At 53.5% G+C, this 12,680-nt stretch overlaps 1 protein-coding gene across 7 annotated transcripts in view; it reads right to left on the reverse strand.

Moving 5' to 3' along the window:
- Phf21b (PHD finger protein 21B) overlaps window positions 1-10,001 on the reverse strand; it is a 70,754-nt gene extending 60,753 nt beyond the window's left edge. For 3 of the 7 annotated variants that reach the window (XR_003951399.1, XM_017316655.2, XM_017316654.2), the window contains exons 1-2: window positions 8,863-9,057; window positions 8,611-8,676 (exon numbers count right to left, since the gene is read on the reverse strand). Coding sequence is in view for 5 of the 7 variants with exons in the window: in XM_017316655.2 (XP_017172144.1) it covers window positions 8,611-8,676; window positions 8,863-9,054 (258 nt within the window). In the remaining 2 variants the exon portion in view is untranslated. Of the gene's footprint in view, window positions 1-8,610; window positions 8,677-8,862; window positions 9,058-9,536 lie in introns of those variants that run through there. The other 4 variants (NR_030731.1, NM_001081166.2, NM_001356573.1 and 1 more) reach the window with 3 other exon arrangements.
- Window positions 10,002-12,680: the final 2,679 nt, after the last annotated feature.

The following is a 12,680-nucleotide window of genomic DNA, read 5'->3' on the forward strand; positions in this document are numbered from 1 at the left end:
GAAAGAAAGAAAGAAAGAAAGAAAGAAAGAAAGAAAGAAAGAAAGAGAAAGAGGGGGAGGGGGAGGGGAGGGGGAGGGGAGGGGGGAGGGAGGGGAGGGAGAGGGGGAGGGAGGGGAGGGAGAGGGGGAGGGGGAGGGGAGGGGGAGGGGGGAGGAAAAGTGACTCTGAGGTTTCTGTCCCACCCAAAAAAGACATCTGTGTCTGGGTTCTAAGGCTTTCTGCCGCTTGCAATTACGTTAATAAAGCAACAGTGAGAACAGCTCCTCCACTCAACTGCCCTGCTGCAGGCCGGGCATCAGGCCCAGTGCAGAATTGTTGAGACCCCACCTTAGGACCAAAGCCAGCTCCTTCCCAGACTGAGGGTTTGACTTCTTCCTGGATATCCTACCCTAGAAAAAAGAAGATCCCTGTGGATACACCATTTCCTTGTCACAAAGGGGCTAAAGTGCAGGCCAGCTGAGAGCAGGGATGCCTGCTGTTGTCCATCAGAAGGAACCAGAAGGAAGCTGCCAGAAAGAAGACCCAGCATCAGCTTCTCCCACGTCGGAGGCACAACCCCGCAATGATACCCACAAGGAAAACATTCTTGTCTCTTTAGAGAATAGAGACAATATTCTCTATTCTGCTAATATTTCAAAATTAGAAAAATTTGTCTACCTGAAAGCAGAACAGGATGTCAGCTGTCATCAAAAAGAAAAACCCAAGCCCTGCAGAGAGAAACTCAGGCCAGGGTCGCACAAACACAAAGTTGGATGTTGGTGTCAGGCAGGCTCCTCAATAGATCCAGGGTCTGTCCACTCTAGTCCCACTTTCTGGGCCTCCTGACCTGCCCTGCCACATGTTCCCAATCTGGAACTAGGTAGAACAGGGAGACAGAACAGGGAGAGATCTGCCCAGACCCCCTGAAAGTTTTAGGACTTTCTGTATCATGGAAAAGTCCCACCATGACCTCTAGAATGGTCTCTGATTGGTGGGAAGTTGTGCCCAATCATTTGCTCTGACCTGAATTTCTCTGCAGGCTCAACACACACACACACACACACACACACACACCTATCACCCCATGCAGCCAGTAGCTAACACCCAGAGCATCTCCACTTACTAACTGTGTGACCTCCACATTCCACTCACCCCACCTCCGTGGTTTAGCCTACTCCTGGACAAAATTACAATTACCAGCAGTCCTTCCTCAGAGGGCCAGGTAAGGGATGAGTGAGGAGGAATGGGAGACAGAAGGGGCTCTGAGGTGCAGATGTCCAACAAGCAAGGTGTAGATTCGGCAATGCCGGTAAAAATAAAGATGTCAAATCCCAGAGCTTTTGCAACATCTCATTTAATCATGTGCTGCCTCCGTAAAACCACTTGATGGACCACTTGCCCTGTATTCTATGATCTTGTCTGGCAGCAAAGTGTTGCTTCCTTCCCCCGTTTCTTGTTGAGGGTCACAAGCCTCCAAAGTGGCGAACACTGACCAGGAAAGACCAGGACTTCAAGTCTGGAGCCGATTTACAGTTCGGGTCTGCTCAGTTTGAAAACCTGACACAGACCTTTGTTACTGGCCTCTTAAAGGCAAGTGAGACCCTCCTGAGAGGTCTCTCTGAGGCAGGGAGAGCCAGATGGGCGGCACACACCCTAGGAGGCCTCTGGAGCCCTCCCCACAGGTGATAGGAGTCTCCACTGCCAAGGACGAGACAGGAGAACCAGAGCTAACACTTCCAAACAGAACACTAACTCACACGCACAAGCGAAATAAAGACAGAGAGCCCACGATTCTGTTCCCAAAGAGACAAAGGCATCAGACAGAGAACCTGCTCCATCACTGGGTGATCCCCATAGCCAGGAGCTCTAATGAGGCACCAAGGGATTGCCAAAGTTATTATTAGCGTCATCTCATTGAAAAAATTCAGGCCTAATTGAAAGCAAGCGCACAGTTCTGACAGCAGGTGCTTTGAGAGGCAAAATATCAAAGTGAACTCTCTGGACCAGTTGAAAAGGACGCCACCATCAGCAGTCACCGTCATCAACTGGTCCCAGGGGTGGCGAGTGCATGACACCTCCCACAAAAACTGGCCACAGCACACTTCCCAACAGTCTGTAGACCCGCTGGGAATTTGGGGGTTGTTCGGGAAGGCACAAATCTAAAAGCAGTAAGGCCAACTCACTCAAAAGTTTCCCTTGACTTTGGGGCTCCTGTGAAACTTTCCCAACCACTGTCTCACTTCCTCCAGAAGGCCTGGTTGGGGCTGTGGCGGGGTGTCTCATCCCTGCCCACATTGCAAGCAAATGCAAAAAGACAGAATGGCTTACCCAAGGTGGCCTGGCCAGAGCAGGTCCTGGCACCTGAGGATTTGGGGATTGAGGTAAGGTTCTGCCCACCTTGTCATACCCAACAAAGCTGAACATCCCGCCAGAGAGGACGCTGATGCCATAGGCAAACTGAATGGACAATCCCATTCACTGAGAGACCTTATCATCTGACCTTAGGAAGTCTCCCTTCTATTATCTGTTTAGTGGAGAAGACTGGCCAGGCCAGCCTGACCCAAGACCCAAACACCCTGAGAACCAGGTGGTAGGAAGGTGTTTGCTGAGAGTCCCTGTGTGTCTTAGTTAGGGTTTTACTGTTGTGAACAGACACCATGGTCAAGGTAACTCTTATAAGGACAACATTTAACTGGGGCTGGCTTACAGGTTCAGAGGTTCAGTCCAGAAGGTGGGAACATGGCAGCATCTAGGCAGGGATGATGCAGGCAGAGCTTCCAGTTCCACATCCTCATCTGAAGGCTGCTAGTGGAAGGAAGACTGACTTCCAGGCAGCTAGGATGAAGGTCTTAAGCCCATGCCCACAGTGACACACCTAGTTCAACAAAGCCACATCTCCTAATAGTGCCACTCCCTGGGCCAAACACATACAACCGTCACACTGTGACAGCCTCTTTAGGCACAGGCAGTACCGCAAGGCCATGTGCATATACCTGCTCTGTCCCCACCTTCTCTGCTAGTGCAAATTTACCACCTAGGAGCTGCCCCTCAACCCAGAGAGTGCTTACTGCTTCTTCAGCTGCCAAGAGCTAAACAGCTTGAGTCAAAACTTCACTGTGCCTTGAGGAATGGGTAGATAAGCCTATCTTCCCAGCTGTATGAGAATGTTCATCAGTGAAGACCACACAGAAGTCCTCCATAACCCCGGTATTGGGCAGGACCCCTTTACATGCCTGTGAGATTAACTGGAATGTTTCCAACAGAGGCCCTTGAGGAATAGGAACAGATGTCTGTCTGTCTGTCTGTCTGTGTACATATACCCATCCAGGACAAGCAGCTAAGCATACCCCAGGACTCACACTGGTAGGGCCTCAAAGGCAGGATGGGGAAGTAAGAGCTAGAAGGTGACTTTTAAACTGTCCGGGGGGGGGGCGGGGGGAGGGGTATGTACAGAGAGGTTTAAAGTTTGAGGTCAGTCAGGGCTATATAGTTAGATCTTATCTCAAAAAATATTAAAAGTGGAAATTCTCCTTTATCCCTGAAATGCCACTTCAGAGCACGAGAATGGCAGGTATTTTCCTGGTCTCCAAGATTCATGGGACTGGAGAGCTGGCTCAGCAATTAGGAGTGTTTGCTGCTCTTCCCAAGGACCTGGGGTTCATCTAGGCATTAACATTCCCCATAACCCCAGCATCAGGATATCTAATGTCTCCATCTAGGCTCAACCGACATTTGCACACATGTATCATACACATACAGCACACAGAGTGGGGTAGGGGCTGGGGTAGGGGCTGAAGAGCTGGCTCAGCAGTTAGGAGTACTTGCTGATCTTCCAAAGGGCCTAGGCTCAGATTCCAGCCCCCATGTGAAGCTGCTCACAGATCACCTGTAACTCCACCCCTCCTCTGGGTTTAACCACCAGGAAGCCTACAAGCAACCCTACCTCTTACTTGCAAGGTTTACTCAGGCCACCAGCCCCACCTGGCCATGTCTGAGTTCTGAGGACACAGCCAGGTTGCCCAGCTTAAAACTTATGGCATGACCCGAAGTTCCTAGAAACTCAGCCATCCACATCTGACCCTGTCAGGCTTCCAGGGAGTGGGTCTCCCTCTTTTCTCCACCCACTCATTTCTAAGACATACTTTTAAAATTCACCTTCCAGTGTCTGCTCACCCTAGAAGCATCAGCTCATCCATGCTAATCCCTATTTTCTACCACCCTGAGAACAAACATAGGAAAATGCTTCCTCCCTAATGGAGGAACTTACAACCTAACAAAGAAAACCATGCAAGATGAAGGCAGCAGACACCCAGCCCTCCTCAAAGGCAGAGGTGTGCTTGGGGTACAGGAGCAGCCAAAATGTCTTCTGCCAAGTGCAAAAGTTGGAGTGAACAACCCCAGCAAGGGATAAACAGCAGGGGGCACCCTAGGGTTCCATTCAGGAGCAACAACAGACCACTGAAGGTTTGCCACCCCCCTACCCCCCCTCCCTGAGTGATCATAGCCCATGTAAGTCAGTATGATGAATAGCGTAATAGGAGGGGCTGGACAGATTCCTGCTAAAAGATGGATACACTCACATGTCCATCAACAGGTGAACAGTTAAGCAAACTGTACTGTTTCCACTCTCAGCTTATTCAAATACAAAGCACACACAGTTACAGCTTTGCATGAAACTATGTCCGAAACACACAACTCCTGCAGACAGAAAGCACAAGTGGTCCAGGCCTAGGGAGAAGGCAGAGCCTAGCTTCCAGGTGATGAATGCTCTCAAATGGATGGTAGCTATGGCTCGGGGACTGATGTAGGAAAATTGTCAAACTTCCTGTGGGTGACTTGTGTCCCCATGAAACACAAGCAGAAAGGGCTTTTGATCTCTTCCGGGAGATGACAGCACTGAGCAGGTCCAGGGTGGTGGAGAGTGGGTCCCGCTCGCTGGAGGGCTCTGGTGAAAGAACGGGTCCAAGCATTTGCCCCAAGCAGTTTCTTGCAAAAGAAAACACAGAGCCTTTCTCACCCTTGTCTTCTCTTTAATGTGTAACCATTCTGTTTCAACATGGGAAGAAGACCGAGGTTTATTCTTCTAGAGCAAAAAGCTCCGAAAACAAAAGAGCCTTTCAGCAGACAGTGTTGGGGGTGAGTGCTCTGGGGATAAACCAGCACACAGATTCCCGTGTCCAGCTCTCTGGTGTCTGACCTAGAGAGTGAATCATACTGAAGACACCATTCAGGCAGGGCCTCTAAGCACCTGATACATAATCCCTCTCAAAAAGACAGATCTGTATCGCCACACCTGAGGACAGCCCCTCAGAATCCAGACTCCATAAAATCGACAGATCAGGAGGTGTCCCAGACTCTGGGCTCATCTTCAGGGTCTCCTTCGCCATGCCCCAAGAGCTGCAGCTGCAGTTCAGACAGAGCCCCTGCTCGCTGAGCTCACTCTGGATTGCAGGGCAGGGCAGGTGAGGCCATGACGAGCTTGAAAGGCTGTGCAGAAAAGGAGGGGGGAGAAGCTTCCGGTATTTATGATTCCCCTATTATTTACACAAAGTGCTTCTTGCTTGACAATGCAGATTAAAATGTTACTGCATCTCAGCATGTGTTGCAAATTCTCGGAGTAAAACCACTGAGGCAGCTAATAGAGGCTTCACACAGCATGGCTTAAGTCTGGTCTACCCCAGGTCCAAAGCCCGCCTGGCAGGCTGCCTGTTATTTGGGGGGGGGGGTCACCATTCCACCTTCACACCTCCCTTCTTTTGAGGGGAGAGGGATATGAACTCCCCTTGCAAAACACAAGGTATGTAACAGAAACTTGTATTCAACCACAAGATGCCCCCAATGATGGGAGGAAAACTGTACACAGAATTTCTCCCCCTTCCTCTGACCAAGGAGGAAGTCCTCTCAATATATCTGTATTTCTCAAAGTAACTGAAAAGTAAAACAAAATATCCCAGTGCCAAGGGCACTGTCTGTTGGAGTTACCCTATTGCTACTGTGTATCTAACAGAGGGAGTTAACAAACTGTAGTTTCAGAGTTACCTTACTGCTACTGTGTATCAGAGGAAGTTAGCAGGCCAACTGTCCTCTAACTATATATAGTTTCATTACCTGCCTGTGAACTTCTAATTGAAACTTAACCTTTTTATTTCATATTCCAAGGGGCAGCACAGGAAAACAGGGGTGGAAAAGCTATGACCCCCCCACCCCCCAAATAACTGTATATAGAGAGATTGTACCTTTAAATTCTTCCTTGAATTAAAATATACACTGCACTACACCTGACTTATGAAATTTTTCGCCCTCACTCCTGCACTGCAACTAACTTCTCCAGGGCAAGTTTTGGGTTGCCCATGCAAAACTGAGTAGTCTCTGACCTTGTAAATCCATCCGGTCCCAGCCAAACTGCCAATCACCACCAAAGTCCTCCAGAAAGCACAGACAGTTAAAATCACCAGCTCATTACATAGGTGAACCCTGAGAGCCCTTGCAGACGGCGTAAGAGAGACAGGCAACTCTATTAGCATGCTGAACCCTGCCTCGGGCCCCCTCCTCTCCCTCTTTTATGAGCCCTTGTTATATAAAAGGCCACAAAGAGAAACAGAAAAGCAGACTTGCCTTCACAAACACAAGTTCCGATGGCCAGGCCAAACCCTGGCTGCCTACCAAACGTTATTTTTAGGCATCTAAACGGGAAACATTTTTAAAAGGCCAGAGAACAAAAGTTTTCTGGCTTCCTTTCTTTCTTTTAAAGCACTCACACAAAAAGATGGAGGCACTGTTCCTTTGCAGGCAATACTCCCGAGTTCAAATTTAAAGGCAAAGGCATCCTGGGGGTGGGAGGGCTCCTCCCCCCCCCCCACCTCTACCCCAGGCTGCCTCTACCTTCAGACAGGATTTTCAAAGATTTCCTTTGTAGCCTTATCTAAATTCCGGCATACGGGATAATAAATAGCTACTCATTTACTATCATAAAAAATTTAAAGCCCTGAAATAGTTGCCACAATCCAGAAGAAACGATCGCACACAAGCTCGGAAAGACCTACTCCAGATAGTGAAACTAACTGGCACGAAGCGCACACATAAAGAGACATTGTTGCGAAGAGAGGCACCTAGCATTGGTTTTTCCATTTTAAATCTTCTGCTCCAAGCCTAAGACTTCACAACTTCGCGTTTTACCCAGGCTATCACACTGTTCCAGATTTGTTAGTTTTGTTTTGTTTTGAGTATCTGGTTTGATTCTACACAGTGATTAAACATCTTTGTGCTCTGCGGAAAAGGGTCTTCCAACCCCTCCCCCTCCAAAAATGGCATCGAAGCAATCAAAATGGTAATGCCGGGCCTGGGTCCCCTCCCCCCGCGAACTCCCCGACTTCGCCGGGGCCGCGCGCAGGCCCCCCTCCGGCGAGAATGGAAGCTTCCACTCGCGGACGGGGGCGCGCAGCCCGGGGGTGGGGGGTTGGGGGGGACGGGCTCCGACAGAAAGGGGCAAATGCCTGACTCCCCAGCCTACGGTCCAGCCCGGCGTCCCCTCTGCTCTTGCGCGCCCCCTCCCATCACTTTGCAACTTTAAAGACTCGGCCTGGAGCACCGGCCTGCGAGCCGAAGCATCCTCCCAGGCAACTGCGAGCTCCGCGCCGCTGGGGAGAGGGGGGTCCCCGTGGGCTGGGAGAGGGAAGTCGGCCGGGCCGGGGGTCCTCGGGCTGCCCTAGTCCCGGGCGGGCGGCGACATTCCGAAGGAAGCGAGAGCTATTCCTGGGCCCGGGCGGCGAGCTGGGGGAGGGAGGGGCGCGCCCCCGCCCGCCGCCTCGGAGACCCGGGTGCACCATTGGCTGTACAGCTCAAAGTTCTCGGCCGGCGGCGCGCAGGGGCGGGGGCGCGCGCGGAGGGGGAGGGGCTCGGGGGCGCGCAGTCGGCAGGGCTCCGGCGGCGGCATCTGTTCGTGGTGCTGAAACCCGGAGCGCTGAGCTCAGCGCAACTAACTCACAATGGACAACTTTTCTTCGCCGTGGGGGCGGCGGGCGCGCACCCCCATGGTTGGAGCTCCTCGCGGGTCCCCACAGCCCCTTTCAGGCATAGACACTCAAGTTAGGGCAGAACTGGGGGGTCCCGGGGGCGCCTTTCTTTTGTTCCCCGGGAGCTGGCGTCAGGTTCCGAGAATAAAAAGTGAGGCCGGCGGGATGGCCGGGAAGGGGCCGGCTAGGAGAAGGATCACCAAACCGGGTCGGCAGTGCCACGCGGAAATGGCTTCCAAGGAGTTTGGGGTGCGGGCCTGAATTGCCGCCCCCTTGTGTCCCCCTCCCACCGCAGCAGGGATCAGGGGATGCCGAGGCCGGGGAATGTCCACGTTCCCAAAACATGTCCACCGCTCAAGATGGACGCCGGGCAGCCGGCGCCTCGGAAGGTACGGCGCAGATCTTTGGCCGGCCGCCGGAGCCTCGCGCTCCCCTCAGCCACCACAAATCAGCTCTTTCTATCAAGAAAGGGAGGACGGCAACTTTGAGGACTGCAGCCATAACCCCACGGGAGTCGGAGCGTGCGACGACCGTACAGGCACTTTTTAGGGTGCTGCCAAAGTGCCCGGCGATCCTCCCTGGACCCCGGTCCCCTGTGGGGGATAGGCCCCTCCTTACTTGTTTGTCGCTGAGCGCTGCGATCCGTGGCTGCCTTTCGTGGAGCTGCTTCTTGAGGTCGCCGTTCTATGAAGACACAGAGGAGCGGGCTCAGCCTGGCCGCCCCGGGGGGGGGGGCGAGCAGGCGAGCCCCGAGCCCCGCATCCCCACCACCCACTGCCTGGCGGACCAAGCCGACCCCAACGCGCCCCAACTTTCCGGGACCGCTTTCCTCACACGGGCCACCGTGCAATGTCGCGCGAAGCAGCTTACCTGTGGCTGCCGCCTCATTGGGGCAGCTCCCGGGGCGGGGCGGGGGCCGAGGCCACCCGGCGGCGCGCCCCGAGCCGTGCAAGTTTGCAGGCCGGGGTGCGGGTGCGAGTGAGTGTAAGAGTGTGTGCCGGGGGAGGGGGGACGAACAAAGAGCCAAGTAAACACGGCGAGTCCGTGTCGAGCAAAGCTCATAAATATTCAAGTCGCGTCCTAATCTCCCCAACACACACACGCGCACGCCGCAATATCACTCGGGCACCGGCCGCCTCTCGCCGGAGTCACAATCGCCAAACTACTTTTGCTAACAGTGAGGGTCGGTGCCGGGCTGGGCCCGGAGCAGGAGGCTAGGAGCTGGCCGGTCCATGCACCCTGTTCCCTGGGCAGCTCTAGGAGGGTCCCCTTTCCGGTCGCCCGAGTTGTGCAAACGGGGCAGTGGCAGAGAAGACGCCACGCTGGGGTCCCACGAACCCTGGATCTGCAAACAGTGCTGGATCGCACGGAAGCGAGGGGGAGAGGGAGAACTAAGGGTTCCATCCCAGCCCCGGGACATGTTCCAGGAAGGGGCCTGCTTCCAGCACCCCTGAGACCAAGAGTTAGATACGGAGCTTCGATCCCTCTCGCCTCCACTCCCCGGGCCACTAAGGCTCCCCGGTCCAGTATCCGGGACTACCTACCTGGTGGCGCGCGAGTTCCACCGCGAGCGCCTCGGACCGGCTTTGCAGCTCCATCGCCGCAACTTGGGCAGCACTTTGCGCTCACTTTGGCCGGAGCTCGCAGGAAGTTGTGCGGCTCGGCGGGAACCAGACCGGGAGAGCTCGGATCCGGTGTCCCGGGCACAGAGAGACACGAGTTCCCTCCTGCAGCGCCGATAGGAAAGGAGGCTGACGAGAGGGAAGAAAGGCGAGCTGGCGCCCAACTCTTCCGGCTGCCGCTAAGTTGCGCCGGGTGCCCGGGCTGCCTGCGCCGCCCGGCGCATGGCCCCCAGGCGCCGGGAGCCCCGCGCAGCCCCCCAGCGCGCGCCCTGTCGCCGCCCGCGCCAGCTGACCGCCGGCAGGGACTATATTTCCTCCGGCGCGCGCGCCTGGATCTCGCTGGGGCCGCGGCAAAGTTGTGCCTCGGCACGATGCTAATTCGGCAGTGCCCGGATGGAGCGGGCCGGGGCGGCAGGAGGCGGTGCCGGGAACCCGCTGCCCGCCCCGCCCCGCCCCGCCCGGCCCGCGCGTGCGCATTGCGTTCGGCCCAGCGACCAGGCTCAGGAAACAAAAGTGGCGGCTGAGCGGAGCGCAAAGTCGCGGCTCTGAGATCTGGGCGCCCGAGCGATCTCCTCGGTGCGCAGCCGAGAGCACGGGGAGCAGGGAATGCTTTCACAGTCCCACTCCCGGAGCGACAATTCCCGCAGCAAACTGAGATGCCACCCTCCTGCTTCTTGCACCTCCTCCCTCCTCCGCTTCCCCTTCTCGCCTCGCTCTCCGGTTTTATTTAAATCACCCGGTCCTCTCCCGCAGCGCCTAGCACTGAGACTGGGGAACTAAATCAGTCCTGTCGCCGGAGTCCCAGCGCCTAATGGCCGCTGTGGTATTTAAATAGTATGAAAACTGATCTCTTGATTGGTCCTTTAATGATTTTTTTTACACTCACAATTAAACTCTCAACAGATGTCCCTAGACTTTTTTTTTTCCAGACAGTTGTTAAAAATCGTAAACACGACAGGTCAGTGTGACATAAAGCAATCATAACTACAGCTGCGGAGATGACATTTCAGAATTCCCAGTCCCGGGGCCGGGGTCAACGTCTCAGAGATTACTGCGGCGGAGTTTCCTGTCCTCATCAATTAATGTCGGGGCTTTGTGCCCTGCTGGGCGCTAGCACACTAGTGTGTTTCAAAGAGGCCAGGGAAAGGGGGGCCTCTGTGTCAGAGTAACCGTGAATTGATAGAGACTCATAACTAACTCTTTCCGTGGGTCACAAGAAAAGGAGGAAGGAAGGAAAGAAAAGAAAACTCAGGCACACCAGTCAGAAATGTCTCTTCAATGGATGCCAACAGTCTACATATTTCCTTTACCCCTCAGGAGAAATCTCTCTCTCTCTCTCTCTCTCTCTCTCACACACACACACACACACACACACCAGAACACCAGTGTTGTTAGAGCCATATACAGTATTGGTCACAGTCGACAAAGATGACAACGATCTAACTGGCTGACTAAACTGGTTCCTCCCACTTCTGGGTTAGACTCAAGTCAAGACAATGTCTCCCACTCCCCATTTTTTCTTTCAACCCCCCCCCCCATTTTGTAGTTAGAGGTGCAGAGGATCCAGGGGCTGGAGCATACTAGGCAAGCCTCTGTTACAGGAGCCATGCTCAAAGCTCCACTCATGTCTTTTGCTGGGGAGGACAGCAGCCTAGGTGAAGACTGGTGTTTGGAGGACCAGGAGGGGCATGTGCTGGCCAAGAGACTCCCTCCTGTGATTTCTGTAAATGTCATTGGCTTTTGGCAAAAACTCAGGGTTATCTTTCTGGCCATGTGGTCCTTTCATCAACAGGGTAGACTTTCTGGCTTTCCTTGGCTAGTACAGACTCTAGCAGATGCCCACCGAAGGAGATGTGCCTGGTCGGATGGTGACGACCCAGTGTGGTTTGTAGTTTTGCCCACTGTCGATTGATTTAGGCTTCAGTAATGATCAACATGTCACCCACTTCCTGGATCATGGCACAGGCCATGGTATGGGAGTTCTCTGACAGACAGTGCAGGAGAGGCAAAGTAAGCAACCAAGGATCAAACCCAAGGCCCGGCCTGTGCTAAGTAAACACTCTACCACTGGGTTACATCCCCAGCCACCTGCTTTGGAGACTCTGAACTTTGATCCCCCTGCCTTGGCTTCCTGAGCAGCTGGGAGCAGGTGTTCTTGTAAGCAAACATGTAGCTTTTCCTGAGCTCCTACAGGCTTCTCTCCCTTCACCTGACCAGTGTTCTCTAGAATATTCTTTCCCTCATTCCACATTTCACAAATTCTTTTCTTCAAGATTCACTTCAAATGTCTTTTCTGGGATACCCCCCCCTAATTTCCACAATAAAACTCCTATCACCCTCTCTGTTGGTCAACCAAGCAGTGCTTACTCATGAGGGGGTACTGGGAGTTGAACCCCAAATCTACCCTGAACAGAGTCAGACACATTTCTCTAAACCTCCTAACCTCACTTCTGTGCAAGATGGGAATCTATCACACTAGACACAGACACTCCGGACCCCTCAAGCGCCTTGCCCACATCTTGACACGTGGACTTATTTAATAGATGGGCTGAATTGCTATCCATTGCTTGCCCTGCTTGCCCCCAGCCTGGCCTTGGCAGCAAGCCTACCCTAGGGGAGTGGTAGTAGCTGCTTTTCTCATTCTGTGAGAAAACACCATGGCGAAGGCAACTTAGAGAACTACGAATTTCTTTGGGCTTATTGTTCCAGAGGAATAAAGAGTCCGCGGTGGTAGAAGGGAGGCAGAAGAAACAAAAGCTGGGGGCTTACATCTCAAACTATAAGCAGGAAGTGGGGACAAGAAACTGGAACTCGTGCTTTGTCACTTCCCAGGGACATTCTTCCTCCAGTGGGACCACACTTCCTAAACGTACCCAAGTTGTCCCATCAACTGGAGAATCACATATTGGAACATCTGAGCCTATAGGAGGTATCCACAGGAGCCACGGAGGCACCAGAACCCGTGTTCATTCTATGGCTGTGGAAGGAACGGCTGTTTGTAGGTAAGGTGTTACATACACCCTGGCATGCAACTCTGGCTCCAAGGACTTGAATGGCACAGCCTCT

Source organism: Mus musculus, chromosome 15, assembly GCF_000001635.26.
Source record: "Mus musculus strain C57BL/6J chromosome 15, GRCm38.p6 C57BL/6J".
Taxonomy (NCBI): Eukaryota; Metazoa; Chordata; class Mammalia; order Rodentia; family Muridae; genus Mus; species Mus musculus.